Source organism: Macaca fascicularis, chromosome 2 (assembly GCF_037993035.2).
Source record: "Macaca fascicularis isolate 582-1 chromosome 2, T2T-MFA8v1.1".
NCBI lineage: Eukaryota > Metazoa > Chordata > Mammalia > Primates > Cercopithecidae > Macaca > Macaca fascicularis.
Window position 1 is genome coordinate 155,331,894 of NC_088376.1, and position 15,320 is coordinate 155,347,213.

Genomic DNA, 15,320 nt, shown 5'->3' on the forward strand with positions numbered 1-15,320 from the left:
GAAGTTAAATTGTTTTAATGAAAAGAAAATATAGATGATAGAAATTAGAAAACATCTTTCCAAGTTGTTTCAGTTTTCGGCTTTTTGAAAAACACCAGAATATCAAAATGCAATCAAAGGTTACACACTGCATGAATTGTTATAATGTCTTTTCTTTCTTTAATTCTTTTTTTTTTTTTTTTTTTTTTGAGATGAAGTCTTACTCTCTTGCCCAGGCTGGAGTACAGTGGCGTGATCTTGGCTCACTGCAACCTCTGCCTGCCGAGTTCAAACGATTCTCCTGCCTCAGCCTCCTGAGTAGCTGGGATTACAGGTGCCTGGCTCATTTTTGTATTTTTAGTAGAGATGGGGTTTCATCATGTTGGTCAGGACTGGTCTCGAACTCCTGACCTTAGGTGATCCACCTGCCTAGGCCTCCCAAAGTGCTGGGATTACAGGCATGAGCCATCGTGCCTGGCCCCCAGGTGTATTTTGTTATGGCCCACCTTTTCTACTTATGTGTGGCCCTTCAAGAGTCCTCTTTTTATGTTTGTTTTTTTAATTGTAAGGTTTCGTTTGTTTGTTTGTTTGTTTTTTGAGACAGTTTCACTTTGTCACCCAGGCTGGAGTGCAGTGGTCTGTTGCCCAGGCTGGAGTGCCGTGGTCTGTTACCCAGCCTGGAGTGCAGTGATCTCGGCTCACTGCAGTCTTTACCTCTTGGGTTGGGGTGATCCTCCCACCTCAGCCTCCTGAGTAGCTGGGACTACAGGTGCACACCACCATGCCTTGGCTAATTTTTGTAGAGATAGGGTATCGCCATGTTGCCCAGGCTGGTGTTGAACTCCTGGGCTCAAGCAATCCACCTGCCTCGGTCTCCCAAAGTGCTGGGGTTGCAGGTGTGAGCCACCGCACCCGGTCCTGGTTTTATTCAGGGGTTTCTATCTAAGTGCTATATCTTCCTGAGCTTTCCTGTATCCACAGTCTCCGAACTTTCAAGGCAAGTGGTTTACTGCTCTGAATGTTATTATTTATTCGATTCTATGAACAGGTCTATGCAGCACTCTGTAGTAGGTGTAGGAATAGTAGCCATGTCATATACTTTCTCTCTGGAAGCCTTTAAATGGAGGAAACGAGACACACGTGTTTTGTAAGAGGAGAGGTTTTCAGTGGACCCAGTGTGCCATATTGCTAGAAGCATATGTCCTTCATTTGTTTTGGTAATATTGTATCGCTTTCCTCTCAGGGAATATGAGAAGTGCTCGGTGTGGTATTACCTTATAAGTTTGTCCACTCCCTTCCAATGTGTATGAAGGAATTTGGTGACTTCTGCTTAATGGTTTGCTGCAGGGTCCCAAAGTTTAGCCAACTTAACTGAGTGGCAGGCAGGAATACTGCTTATTTTAGAGATGCAAATGCATGGTTCATATGCATTTCCACTCTTGAGGACCTCACACTGTTAATAATGGGTTTGGGTTTTAGAAAAAGGAGATATTCAGATGAGATTGAAAAATAGAGATTTCTTCAACCTTCTTTAGGAAACCTCTTTTTTTTGTGCCACTTGTCACTCACATGGGGTGAGTACAAAAAAATAATGGCTTTGGAGACTGGGGTTTGCATCCTAGTGCTGCTGCTTGTGGTTTGCCCTCGGGTGTGTTGGTAATTTTTGAGTTTTGTTTCTTAAAGTACAGACTAGATGATCAAGGTCATAGGCTAGTTGGGGAGATTCGATGAGGTCTGCGCAGCACTCTGTAGTAGGTGTAGGAATAGTAGCCATGTCATATACTTTCCCCCTGGAAGCCTTTAAATGGAGGAAATGAGACACATGTGAAGCTTTTTTTTAAACCAAGTATTTATCATATTTTAATGGAAGTATGTTTATCTCTTCTGTATTAGGTAAAGGGAGGGAGAGTGCCATTTAATTGGATGTGGTCACTGTCTTTGAAGTTGAAAACCGAGGGTAGGGAATTGGGGCTGGCAGGGATACAAGGAAGAGAAAGAGGAGTGACTGGAAAGGGGGTGGAGTTTAGTTAGATGGTGGTCCTGTCCAGCCTGTGGCCCCACAGGGAGTCTGCTGTTAGAGTGCTGCTCCTCTCATTGTGCCCTTTCACATTCCAGAGATTTTTTTCCTTTGCTCTTAGAAGAATACCAGTTTTTAAGGTGTCAGCCTTGGGCTCACAAGTGCGGATGCCTAATGAGGCAGGCAGCGGGGATGCGGAAAGTGGCTGGGTGCGCTGTGGCGCGGCTGCCATGAGCCCCTGGTGCTTGGCCTTGCTGAAGGTCACCGTGCAACTGCAGGCCAAACAGAACCAGGCTGTGAGCAACGAGTTTGCCACTTGTGATCTAGCATGGCACTTTAGTACTTTCATTTGACAGATGAGGAAATCGGGCACCTGAGATTTGCCGACTGCCCAAGGTCACACTGAAAATTAGTGGCAGAACCAGCACTAAATCTTTCTGTTCCTGGCTAGTGCATTTTATACTATGCTATATACTGATTCTCCACCAGAGCTTACTACCTCAAAACTATCAACAACAGGGCATGGAAAACAAAATCTGAGAGGAATCTTGACTGTTAATTTTAAGACACCGTCTCAGAGTTTCACTTTGTTCTTCAGTAACAAGCTTGTTTTCTTTCTTAGCCCATATACCTGGGGAGCTGGCCTTACTTGTGCTCCTGTTTCAGAGATGAGGAAAGATGAAAATGGCATTCAAAGGCCATGGCCTTGCCCAGTTCTGTACCAACTTTAAAGCGTTTGCTTGCCATACTTGACATTTGACCATACACCTGTGAAGTCTGGTTCTGTTTAGCATTTGTCAACTGTAATTATCTTACCAAAAATCAATTTGTAGTTTATCACAGGGCGTGTTTAAGTGTAACTTGTTAAGACCAACTCATAGCTTCAAAATCCTACTTGAGATATCCTTCTTCACTCTTTATGGGCTACATAACATAAAATGAACAATCAGTTCATTCATTCCTTCATTATTTCTGATGGGTTGTAGATTGGTGTTTTCCTGTATTTGTAAAAAGGGAAAGCAGGTATCTCAAAGATCCAGTGGTGTATTCTGAGCAATTAGGTCAGAGCCACGTATTGATATTGAGGGAACAATTTTGGATGACTATAAAGTTCGCCCTTCCTATCTGTGGGTTCCATGTGTGTAGATTCTGCCAACCACAAATCAAAAATACTCAGGAAAAAAAAATAAAAGATAAAAATACAATAATAAAAATAATGCATACTTAAAAATACAACATAATTATTTACATAGCGTTTATATTTTATTAGGTATTGTATTTAATCTAGAGATGATTTAAAGTAACAGGAGGATGTGCATAGGTTATATGGAAATACCCTGCCATTTTATACCAGGACTTGAACATCCATGGATTTTGGTATCCCTGTGGATACTGAAGAGTAGACTCTTCTAATTATGACATGATCTTTGGAGTCCTGCCAGAGATTAAATCTGCACTGCCATTTTCTAGATTATGGTACTTACATTGTGTTATTTAATGTCTCTCGGTTTCTCATGTATAAAATGGGGAGAATACTAGTGTCTATATCATAGGCTGGTTGTGAGGATCATGTGAGGCATTTGGAGTTGGGCCTGTGCTGGATAAGTCTGAGTGATTGATAGCTTGTAATTATGGGGAACATTAGAGATGCCATTTATGATTTAAATTGACTGTCCACAAAAGTCATCAAACATTTGTGAAACATGCTGTTCCTAGTTCCTTGTGGTTCTGTAGCATGTGCTTGTGAATTGTTTATGTTTTCAGGACTGTGAACTGTGTTTCCGTTGCTTTCTTCTGTAGACAGCTCTGGCTCTGGCTATTGCTCAGGAGCTGGGTAGTAAGGTCCCCTTCTGCCCAATGGTGGGGAGTGAAGTTTACTCAACTGAGATCAAGAAGACAGAGGTGCTGATGGAGAACTTCCGCAGGGCCATTGGTAAGTAGTGTCACATTTGTGGGAGGAGTTGGTCTCACTTCCTGAAGCCTGTGCACCGAAGCCTCTTTGCAGTGAAGATGCCTTTATGTCTGGTATTCGTGGCACTGCTATCTTTCTTTTGGCACTTAGTGCATTATTTTTCAAATGAAACAAAACCCCAGCTTTTCTAATTGAAGTGCCTTAGCAATTGGAGCAACTATGGACCCTAGCTGTGAGCCTGGGCTTCATGCAATAAGTAGATGTGTCTAAAAGTGTGTTTTTTTAATGAGTCGTATTTTCCTGGAAGCCTTATTTTGCCATTAGAGATGACTATCCACTTAAAAGGTTTTGGATTCAAGCCAGAATCTTTGTGTGCCATGTGGCCAGAATACCCCTGGTCCTGGATGGCGAGCCAGAAGAGTTGTGGCCTGTCATAAAGTGAGGAGACTGTATGGGGACTGGCAGATCTTAGAGGCTTATGGCGCCAAACTCTTAGGGCCTCAGGCTGTCATAGTAAGTGCCAGTGATGAGCCAGGCCTTCCCTCCCCTGAGGGGAGATTATCAATCTACATTTCGCATTTGAAGAAACAGTCTCAGAAAGTTGTGAGAGTAACTTGCTAGTGACCCAGTTAGTAAATGGCAGAACTAGTTTGATCCGACATCTGTCTCATTTCTAGAGCCGTTGCTCTGAAGATTTTCTGTGAGAAGAAAATGGCTTCTGTCTTGAATTTTTGCCTTTTGCTAGCTGGGACTTCTGGAGTAGTCTTTTGGCCCCATTTCTGCTGGTACAGCACTGGGCAATTCCTGGTTTCCCTCAGATCTGCTTATAGAAATAGCTTATTTCTTTTAACTGTTGCATAAAAGTCCAGTTATTAAGCCATTTCTGTTTTTTGAACATTTAGATTTATTTTCAGCTTTTACTCTTAAAAACAAGGCTACTAGAAACATCCTTTTATGTGTCTTTGTGCACATGTGCGAGTATGTTTCTAGGATTTGCCTGCTGAGTCGTGGGTTATGAACACTGGTCAGATTGCCTGTACCAGTTTCCAGGTCCTTTCATTGTCAAACCAAAGTAAGTATTCTTAAGAAGGAAATTTACCAGAAAACTTTGAGGAAATGATGAAACTTTAAGACTGATGAAGTTTAGTTTCGGAGTGAGATCAGGTAGGACTGTAGGCCATGGTTATGGCTTTGGATTTTACACTGAACAAAAGGAGAAGTAGTTAGAGAGTGCTGGTATCCCTGTGCTCTGGTTTTGCTTTTACCAGACCCCTCCGGCTAGGGTGAGAGTGGGAGTGGATAATAAGGGGGGTGAGGACAGAGAGGAGTCTGAGCAGGACAAAGTAGTGGCTCGGACCAGGGTGGTGGCAGTGGAAGTGCAAAGTGGTTGGATTCTGGGTATGTTTGCATGGTAGAGCTGACAGAATTTCCTAAAGGGTTAGATATGGGGCTGAAAGAAAGAGAGGAGTCGAGGAAAATTCCCAGGTTTGGCCATTTTTGGAGATGGGGAAGAATGGGAGGGAGCAGTTGGGTGTTTACTCAGTGTCTTCTGGGGATACAGTGGTCAGTGTTTGTCTCTGTAAACACAGTTCCTGGCACATAGTGGGTGCTCAGGAAAGTTCTGAGTGAGTGAGAAAAGTGGGTAGACTTTGAAGCAGTTAGAAAACAGAGGTCTTTTTTTTTTTAGAGAGTCTGTCGCCAGACTGGAGTGCAGTGGCGTGATCTCAGCTTACTGCAACCTCCGCCTCCGGGGTTCAAGCGATTCTCGTGCCTCAGCCTCCCAAATAGCTGGAATTACAGGCACGTGCCATCACACCCAGCTACTTTTTGTATTTTTAGTAGAGATGGGGTTTCACTGTGTTGGCCAGGATGGTCTTGATTTCCTGACCTCATGATTCGCCTGCCTCGGCCTCCCAGAGTGCTGGGATTACAGGCATGAGCCACCGTGCTCAGCTGAAAACAGAAGTCTTTAGCTAAAAAATATGCTATGTTTGGTTTATGAAGTATTTTTTCTAAATTTGGAACTAGTTGTCAATATTTAGCAATAAGGAAGTGTCATAAAGTGCTCATTTCTGCCTCCTTGAAGCAGCTTTCATTCCCACAGCAGGCGGAGCTGAGCAGGTCCCTCTGACCAGGTCCCCATAAGCATTGAAGTTTGTGACTATTTTTCTAAACCAGAGAGATTATGAACTGTGTTCAGAGGCTAAGTTTTGTGTTACTTAGAATAGATTTATTTTTATTTTATAATTTTAACACTTCCTCAGTGCCGTGATTTGAATATTTTTAAAACTGCAAAGTATTTCTGCCTGGAAATATATTATTTTTTACCATAAAATATTGGATTTTTTGGTGCTTATTTTAATTATTTTATTTTGTTTTAGTGCCATGCCATGGTCTCACTCTGTTGCCCAGGCTGGCCTTGAACTCCTGGGCTCAAGTGATTGTTCCACCTCAGCCTCCCAAGTAGCTGGGGCTATAGGTGTACACCATCACGCCTGGGTTTGGTGCCTATCTTACTTATCTATTTTTAAAACATTTGTCTCTTTTTAAATTTTTTTTAGAGACAGGATCTTACTCTGTTGTCCAGGCTAAAGTGCAGTGGTGTAACCATAGCTCCCTGCAGCCTCAACTCCTTGGGCTCAAGAGATCCTCCTGCCCCAGCCTCCCGAGTAGCTAGGACTGCAGGTGTACATCACCAAGCCCAGCTAATTTTTTAAAATTTTTATGTAGGCCGAGTGCGGTGGCTCACACCTGTAATCCCAACACTTTGGGAGGCCGAGGCCGGTGATCACCTGAGGTCAGGAGTTCGAGACCAGGCCGGCCAACATAGTGAAACCCCATCTCTACTAAAAATACAAAAAATTAACGGGGCATAGTGGCATACGCCTGTAATCCTAGCTACTTGGGGGGCTGAGGCAGGAGAATTGCTTGAACCCAGGAGGCGGAGGATTGTGCCATTGCACTCCAGCCTGGGCAGCAGAGAGGCTCTGTCTCAAAAAAAAAAAAATATACGTAGAGAGGCCAGGCATGGTGGTTCCTATAATCTCAGCACTTTGGAAGGCAAAGGCAGGCGGATTACTTGAGCCCAGGCGTTAAAGACCAGCCTGGGGAACATGGTGAAACTCTGTCTCTACAAAAAATACAAAAATTAGCTGGGTGTGGTGACGTGTGCCTGTAGTCCCAGCTACTGGGAAGGCTGAGGTGGGAGAATCACCTGAGCCTGGAAAGTCGAGGCTGCAGTGAGCTGAAATCACACCACTGCACTTCAGCAGGCAACAGTGAGACCCTCTGTCAAAAAAAAAAATCGGAAGACTGAGACACGAGAACTGCTTGAGCCCAGGAAGCAGTGGTTGTAGTGAGGTGATATTGCGCCACTGCACTCCAGCTTGGACTGCAGAGTAAGACTCCTCTCAAAAAAAAAAAAAAATTGTTTTTGTAGCGATGGAGTCTCACTGTGTCAGGTGGTCTCGAACTCCTGGCCTCAAGTAATCCTTTCGCCTTGGCCCGGCAGAGTGCTGAGATTACAGGAATGAGTCACTACACCCATCCCAGTGCTTGTTTTAAACGGAGATATTATAGACTTATGGAGAAGTATGTAAAACATTAATTATGAAGTAAAGGCTTATACAGTCACCACTGAAAGAACAGAGCATGGCCAGCACCTCAGACGTGTGTCCCTCCCTGGTCACAACCCCTTCCTCTCCCAGGTGGGACTCACAATGTGCCATAATTGTGTGGGAATGGTTTATGTGATCACCATAACCTTGTACACACATGTGTGTATTTCTAAACCATGGGGCTTAATTTTGCCCTTTTAAAACTTTATCTAAATCATACTTTATGTGTTCCTTGTGTCTTGCTTCTTTAGCTCAGCGTCTGTATCTGTAAGGTTCAACCCATGTAATTACATGCAGTGTACTTTGTGGATTTTTTACATTATATTTGGAATAGCAGTGGAAATGATTCGCAGGACTCCTTTAAGGTTTAAAATCTTCTGAGTATTTTTTTTTTTAAACATGTGCCCATGATTTTATTTAACTCATAATAAAGATGAGATGAACAGTAAGATGTTACAACTAGTTCAAATATCTGAGTACTTTTTTTTTAAATTGAGACAAGGTGTCACTCTATCACCCAGGCTGGAGTGCATGGCACGATCTTGGCTCACTGCAATCTGTGTTTCCTGGGCTGACATGATCCACCTACCTTGGCCTCCCAAAGTGCTGGGATTACAGGCGTGAACCACCACGCCTGGTCCCTGAGTATTTTTTTTAAATGTTCTATTTACTTAAAAAATGTTTTTCTGATATTGATAAAATCTGTGAAAACTGTCTTCACATGGGTGTATGTATGTGTTTGCATTGCTTAAAGGTAACAAATGCTTTAAAATTCAGAAAAATAGAGATAAGTTCCTTGGCATCTGTTTTGTAATTTGCCATTTCTGAGGGGAGGGGACAGTATCATTCTTTTGATGGCAGCAAGGTGAAAAGAAATTTCTTGATCCTACCAGAGAATAAAAAGGCAGGCCATTGACTATCTTTAAAAAGGAACCCTGCCCATCTTCCTCTGCCTTTGAATTCTGTGAAGTTGGGAGAGGGGGTGGGGAGGAAGCAATAAGCTGACCAGAAATAAAAAGCAGGGAGTCTGTGCTATTTCCTTGATGTGATGAAGGTCCCTGTCAGGGATTTAGAAACCTGAGCCAGCAGATGAAACCTGTGTCATTTGTGTTGTCGTTGCCAGAGACAGCGCCAGCTCAGCCCCTTTCCTGGCTAACAGCAGGTTTCATTGTACGTCCCCCGCCTGCTTGTCAGCACAGAGCAACTTCTAAACAAATGTGGGGGCTAGTGAGAGACGGGAATGTCTTTCTTCCCCTCCTTGAGGAATTTCATGCCACATTCATCTAACAGTAAATATAAGTAAGCATTCCATTTGAAGGAATTTATCACTGTGGGATATAAAAGGTTTGATTTTTAAAAAATCAAAGTTCACTTTTAAAGTACAGGATTTTCCAAGTTTACCACAATGTTCTGATATATTCATGTTGTTTGGAGAATTTTTGTCTCAGATTGATGTTCAGGAACTAAGAATTTGGTAAAGCACAAATGAAATGAGTCCTCTCTTTTGGGGCTATTCCAAAACTTCCATTTATAGGCTATTAGATGGAATGAAGGTAGAGTAAAACTTTTCCTTAACTTTAATATCTGAGAGTCTTTGTCCTGACTGGGTTTCTGGGGTAAAGAAGGCAAACGGCCCAATGATAAGATAATGACCACATTTAAAAGTGAGAAGTTACTGAGTGTACCTGACACCATAGGTAGTGTTTTTTAGTGCCGTTGGAATATTTCCATATCAGAACAGAGGTAGCTTAATGGTGAGAACACCAAGTCCTTATCATGCCACCCTGCCGTCAGAACTAGTTTATGTCTCTACATTTGTAAGTTGAATAGTTTTTCATTTATTCTTTAGATAACTGGATCTCAACTGTGTCTGTACTTTGGAATCAAGGGCAGAGTTTTAAACTAATAGTGATGGCAGGGGCCCATCCCCTGGGATTTGGAAGCAAGTGGTCTGGGTACAGCCAGGGCATGATTCATTATAGGGGCCCCTCAGGTGGACCTAAAGGTTGACAACCATGACCATAGGCTCCAGCAGAGGTTTAGAGTAGTATTTCCTAAACTTAGGCCATCAGTGGTCTTACTTCACTGGGTCTCACTGGTATTATTTACTTAAAATTTTTTTTAAAGTAGACTTGGTAATTTTGTGCATATGTACAGAAAAATGTGCAGAACATAAATGCATAACTTGGTGGATTATTGTAAAGTAAAAACCTATGAAACCAGCAGCCAATAAAAAAAGGGAATGTTGCCAGAACTCCAAAGTACCCTTCATGTCCACTCCCGGTTGCCATCCTTCCTTACCCAAGTTAATGGTAGTCTTGATTTCTAACAGTATAGTTCAGTTATGCCTGACTTTTAGTGCTGAGGTTGAGGGTGTTACGGTGATACAGGCTATAACATTACATGACTGACTCCTTAGAGTTCTCAGGCCATTACCATATAGAACATGTAAATGTATCTGCAGGTTCGTTTCTTGGGTATTACTAATAGGTGGTCTGCCTAATGACAACCTCTTCACTCTTAGTGACTTCATTCATTCATCCATTCACTCTACCTGCCAATGTGCTAGGCCCTCAGCTCAGGTGTGGGCAGTCTACAGAGGGATAGGCAAGGTCTGCAAGTTACGGCATTGCCGTGTGCTGGTGCTGTGCCAGTGGAAACACAGGTCACCATGGGGACAATTTGGAGGATGAGGAAGAAGGATGTGTGAAGGGGGAGGGGATAAGTTTTAAACTGAGTCTGCAAGGAGGAGTTGCCTAAGCTTAAAAGAGTGGTTCAGGAAGCAGAGCCATTATATGCAAAAGCATGTAATGAACATAGAGATCATGTTCTAAAAATTAATTTAACAACGATTCTTGGATAATGAACAAATGTTTATTAAAGAGCTAATGGGGATGATGTTTAGAATTTGGAGAGAAATTTACCTTTATTTGCAATATTCTAATGTGTTATGGACTTAGAAAATTGTAGAGCAACTGGGCCTGGTAGCTCACACCTGTAATCTCAGCACTTTGGGAGGCCGAGATGGGTGGATCACCTGAGGTCGGGAATTCAAGACCAGTCTGGCCAACGTGATGAAACCCTGTCTCTACTAAAAGTATAGAAAAAAACCCAAAAATTAGCCAGATGTGGTGATGCACGCCTGTAATCCCAGCTACTTGGGAGGCTGAAGCAGGAGAATCACTTGAACCCGGGAGGCGGAGCTTGCAGTGAGCCAAGATCACACCATTGCACTCCAGCCTGGGTGACAGACCGAGACTCTATTTCAAAAAAAAAAGAAAAAGGGAAAAAAAGAAAATTGTAGAGCAACACATTGCAAATAATGCATGACAGCTGGGTATTTCTTCTTGGAGTACGCAGTGAGCCAGAGGCCATAACACCTGGCAGGGTCGAGTGTTACCCACTGTTGACATAGATACCTAATTATTTTATTATGTCCTGCTCAGGCTTGATAGTGTCAGAGGGTGTGTAGTGAGTTATTCCATTGGTTTTAAGATTTCCTTTGAGAGTCAAAAATTCAGGAAACAAGGCTACAGGAGTTTTGATAGCCACTGTTCTGGTGGAATAGAATGGTGTGGGTTCAGAGACTGGATTAAAGGCTAGAGGTAAATTTCACCCCCTTGGAAATGGAGCAGACAATTTTGAGAATTATAACTTGTCTATCTAGTTCTGGATTTGAACCCAGAAAGTTCCCTTAAAAAGTTGCATTTCTAGGCCGGGCGCAGTGGCTCACGCCTGTAATCCCAGCACTTTGGGAGGCCGAGGCGGGTGGATCACAAGGTCAGGAGATCGAGACCATCCTGGCTAACATGGGGAAACCCCGTCTCCACTAAAAATACAAAAAATTAGCCGGGCATTGTGGCGGGCGCCTGTAGTCCCAGCTACTTGGGAGGCTGAGGCAGGAGAATGGAGTGAACCCAGGAGGCGGAGGTTGCAGTGAGTTGAGATCGCGCCATTGCACTCCAGCCTGGGCGACAGAGCAAGACTCCGTCTCAAAAAAAAAAGTTGCATTTCTAATAGTACCTCTGATTTACATTGATATGGCCTTTTTACCCATCATGACACCCTGGTATGTACATTATTGAAGTTGATTTGTCAGTTCTGGTGACATGGAAGTTTTGGGCTCTCAGTGTGCGAGAAAAGATTCTGCTTCTCACCATGACCCCTCTGCCACCTCTTCCAGGGCTGCGAATAAAGGAGACCAAGGAAGTTTATGAAGGTGAAGTCACAGAGCTAACTCCGTGTGAGACAGAGAATCCCATGGGAGGATATGGCAAAACCATTAGCCATGTGATCATAGGACTCAAAACAGCCAAAGGAACCAAACAGTTGAAAGTGAGTACATGTTTGTGGCCTCTTTTCTCTTGACTCTACCAGCACTGTGGCTTTGGGCAGGTGCTGTAGCCTCTCTGCATCCGGTGTCCTGACCTGTGCACTGCAAGTGTTGATTTCTCACAGAACTGGTTGAGGATATTGTGTGTATAAAGCAGTACCTAGCACAGGGCTTGCACATGGGAGAACTCAAGGAAGATAGTTCTTTTCTTACTTACTTATTCCTAGGAAACTCTTCATGTTAAAACATGAGCTGTGTGATTAAGTCAAGAAACTACCTCTGCCATTCCATGTCCCATATTATGACCATGTGTCAAATACGCTGGGCTGGGTCTGAACCTGGGCTTTAATTTTTCCAGTTATCAATGCCCATGCTCATAGAAAGAAACAGCACTGAGTAATCAAATGAGAGTTGTATAAAGATGATGGATGGACTTCCCAGGGGCCACATGCAGAATCCTGACTGCAGTTGCTTGTGTCAGGAACCTGTGGTCGCTTCAGTGGCTGGTTCTGCTCAGTACAGGGCTTTGTGGAGAGGCCAGAATGGCGACACTGGATAGCCCTCGAAGACTCCTCAGCCACCTGTCCTATAAGTCTTTAGGATGGAGGCAATAGAGTTTCTAGGGGAAGAGCATGAGTTTTGGAGTCTAAGTCCTAAAGGAATCCCTGACTTTGTAAACTTACAACTGTGTAGCATTAATCTCTGAATAGTATTTTCTTTATCTGTTGAATGGGAATAATAATTGCCTGTCTTTCAGGGTTATGGCTTTGGGTGTGGCACCGAGTTACCTAATGAATGATAGCTGTTAATGTTATCGTGAGAGCCTTCACTTGGAGAAATGAAACAGTACAGATTTTAGGCTTTGCCTTATTATTATTAATAAATATTATCGTTGTAGCTCTCATTTATTGTATGTGCCAGGCCTTGGACTAAGTGCTTCAACAAACATTTCATTTATTGTCATTCATAATTTTATATGTATATATATTTGTGTGTGTGTGTGTGTGTGTATAATTTCCCTCATGTTATAGATGAAGGCTCATAAAGAGGTTACATGGTTATCCTGGGATCATCCAGCCAGTCAGGTGGCAGAGCTGACCCTCTGAGCCCTAACTGTTGTGCCGTCTGCCCACCAGCTTGCTGTGTGACCTTTGGAAGTCAGTTGAGCTCTCTGGGACTCAGTTTTCTCATCTATAAACTGCAGGAAATTGACCATATAATTTCTCCATCTTTATTCTGTTCTACGATTTTATGGTTCTTTGATTCTCTAAGGTTGTTTCTTGGTCACTGCTTTATGGAGATCATAAAAATGTCACTTCTTCAAAGGGCCATTTTTCTTTTTCCTAACAGGGTTTCAATCTCAGGAGCTTGCCTCTGCAAATATCTCTTTTATACCTACCCCTTGTCACTTCCATTCTGAATTAATTAGATTTCTCAGTAGCATCTGCCACCTTTCCAGTAATTACATCTTCAGTCAATTCATTTGGGAAATTAACCGGTATAAAAATGCTTGAGGCAAAAAAGAAGTATATTCTCCAATGTAGGACAGATAAAATAAGGCATACAGTTTAAATTTCAGCTATTTGTAACGCTGCTTTGTACAGCTTCTTTACAAAAATAATGTAGAGGAGAAGATGAAATTTTTCTTCCAAAATGAATACTTTTAGGTACTTTTAGAATATGTGCAAGATGTTTGGATAGAAGGTGCTCAAATACTTGGTGGATATTCAAGTCTGAAGGAGTCTTCTGAGTCCTCGCAATGAGAATGCCGTTAGTACTCCTAACCCCTTCGTACCAGGCCTTATCTGAGGGCCTCACCCACTTTTGTCCTTAGGCGCACAGGCTCACAGCAGTTCTGCCAGGGGCTGCTGTCCCCAGCCAGCCAAGGAGAGGCAGAGCCCTGGGTTTGCTGCTGTGGTGGTAGTTTTTTAAAAGCTTTATTGAGATAGCATTTTAAATAAAACTCACCCATTTTAAGTATACAATTTCAGGAATTTTAATGTATTTTCACAGTTGTACAATCACCACAATCTTAATTTCAGAACATTTTCATCGCCCCAAGAAGAATCCTCCTGCTCATTTACAGTCATTCCCCATTCCAATTATAGACCTCGGCAACTACTAATCTACTTTTGGTTGCCTTCTTTTGGACGTTTCATATGAATGGAACATACAGTGTATGTCTTTTTTTGTATCTGGCTTCTTTCACCAAGCCCTGGGTTGTTACTTTTTAATTTTGTTTGGGGCAAAGCCCAAGTTTTTTTCCACCATAGTTACATTATATCACATAGCTCTCCATGAAGACCTCAAGAAACTTATGTTTAACTACAGAATCCTTACAAAGGCAGCTGTCCTAGAATGTTAATCACTGAGGGTCACCAGAATCTGGAGAAAAGCAACAGTTCCCCAAATCTGCTTATTTCCTTTCCTGGAGATACAAGCAGGCAGACCCAAGGGCACAAACACTGGGATGTGAATCAAAAGGCTTGGGAAAGATTCTCATTTATGCTTTTCTTTGAATTACTATATACATCTGTGATTGCACCAGGGTGCAATAGATGAGGAAACTTAGAACTGAGAACCTTATCCAAAATCATAGGCCCTGCAAGATGCCAGCCTTGAGATTGGTAAGCAGGTGCTGGCAGGTACTTCAGTTGCAGAAAGTTCCACCCCACCTGAGGTGAGGCAAATGAAGGAGTGAAGCAGGGATGATGATCTCAAGGGGGTGATAGGGCCTGTGGTCCTGTGGACAGTGGGGGCCGGGCCCACCCATCTCAGGGCAGCCAGGACCATCCTTATAAAAACGCTGCTGCCAGTGTGGGCCCATCTCAGGGCAGCCAGGACCATCCTTATAAAAACGCTGCTGCCAGTTTATAGCCTTTGGAATCAAGGGAAAGAGAAGAGTAGGTGTCCCATGTGTCCCTCTCATGCTTGTTACACAGGGATGCAGGTATACTGGCCCCCCTATTCTCTCCCTGATGTGCTTAGTCCCTGAGCCAGTCTCTTGTGTGGTACTCATGCATTCACATTCCTGCAGGTCCCAGTATACATGCACATGCAGAACAGCCTTTCTCCATGCACTTGCTAGCTACCTCAGATCCCTTACGAAAAGGTACCTTACATGGTGTCTGAAGGAAATGGAATATGTATTACACTTCTGATTTACATTTTTTTTTTTTTAGCTGGACCCCAGCATTTTTGAAAGTTTGCAGAAAGAGCGAGTAGAGGCTGGAGATGTGATTTACATAGAAGCCAACAGTGGGGCTGTGAAGGTAATGCCTTCCTTGGGACACAGCATTGTCCCTGATTTGTTTGCCATGAGAATACCTACGTGACAAGGGAGTTGTTTTCTTCAGAGGGTATGGGGTGTGTGGGGAGGGGCTGGTGTCTGTTAAGAGGCTGATGGAAGGTCAACTAGTGGCCCTTTATGTATAATAAAGTTTGCCTTCCTTTTATCTTCAT

General features: G+C 43.0%; 1 protein-coding gene across 4 annotated transcripts in view; it reads left to right on the forward strand.

The window, feature by feature from the left end:
- The window catches only part of RUVBL1 (RuvB like AAA ATPase 1), a 42,881-nt gene that overhangs the window by 7,377 nt on the left and 20,184 nt on the right, over nucleotides 1–15,320 (forward strand). For 2 of the 4 annotated variants that reach the window (XM_065539084.1, XM_045385604.2), the window contains exons 3-5: nucleotides 3,797–3,929; nucleotides 11,709–11,860; nucleotides 15,041–15,130. In XM_065539084.1, the coding sequence (XP_065395156.1) occupies nucleotides 3,797–3,929; nucleotides 11,709–11,860; nucleotides 15,041–15,130 (375 nt within the window). The remainder of the gene's footprint in view (nucleotides 1–3,796; nucleotides 3,930–11,708; nucleotides 11,861–15,040; nucleotides 15,131–15,320) is intronic. The other 2 variants (XM_065539085.2, XM_074033179.1) reach the window with 1 other exon arrangement.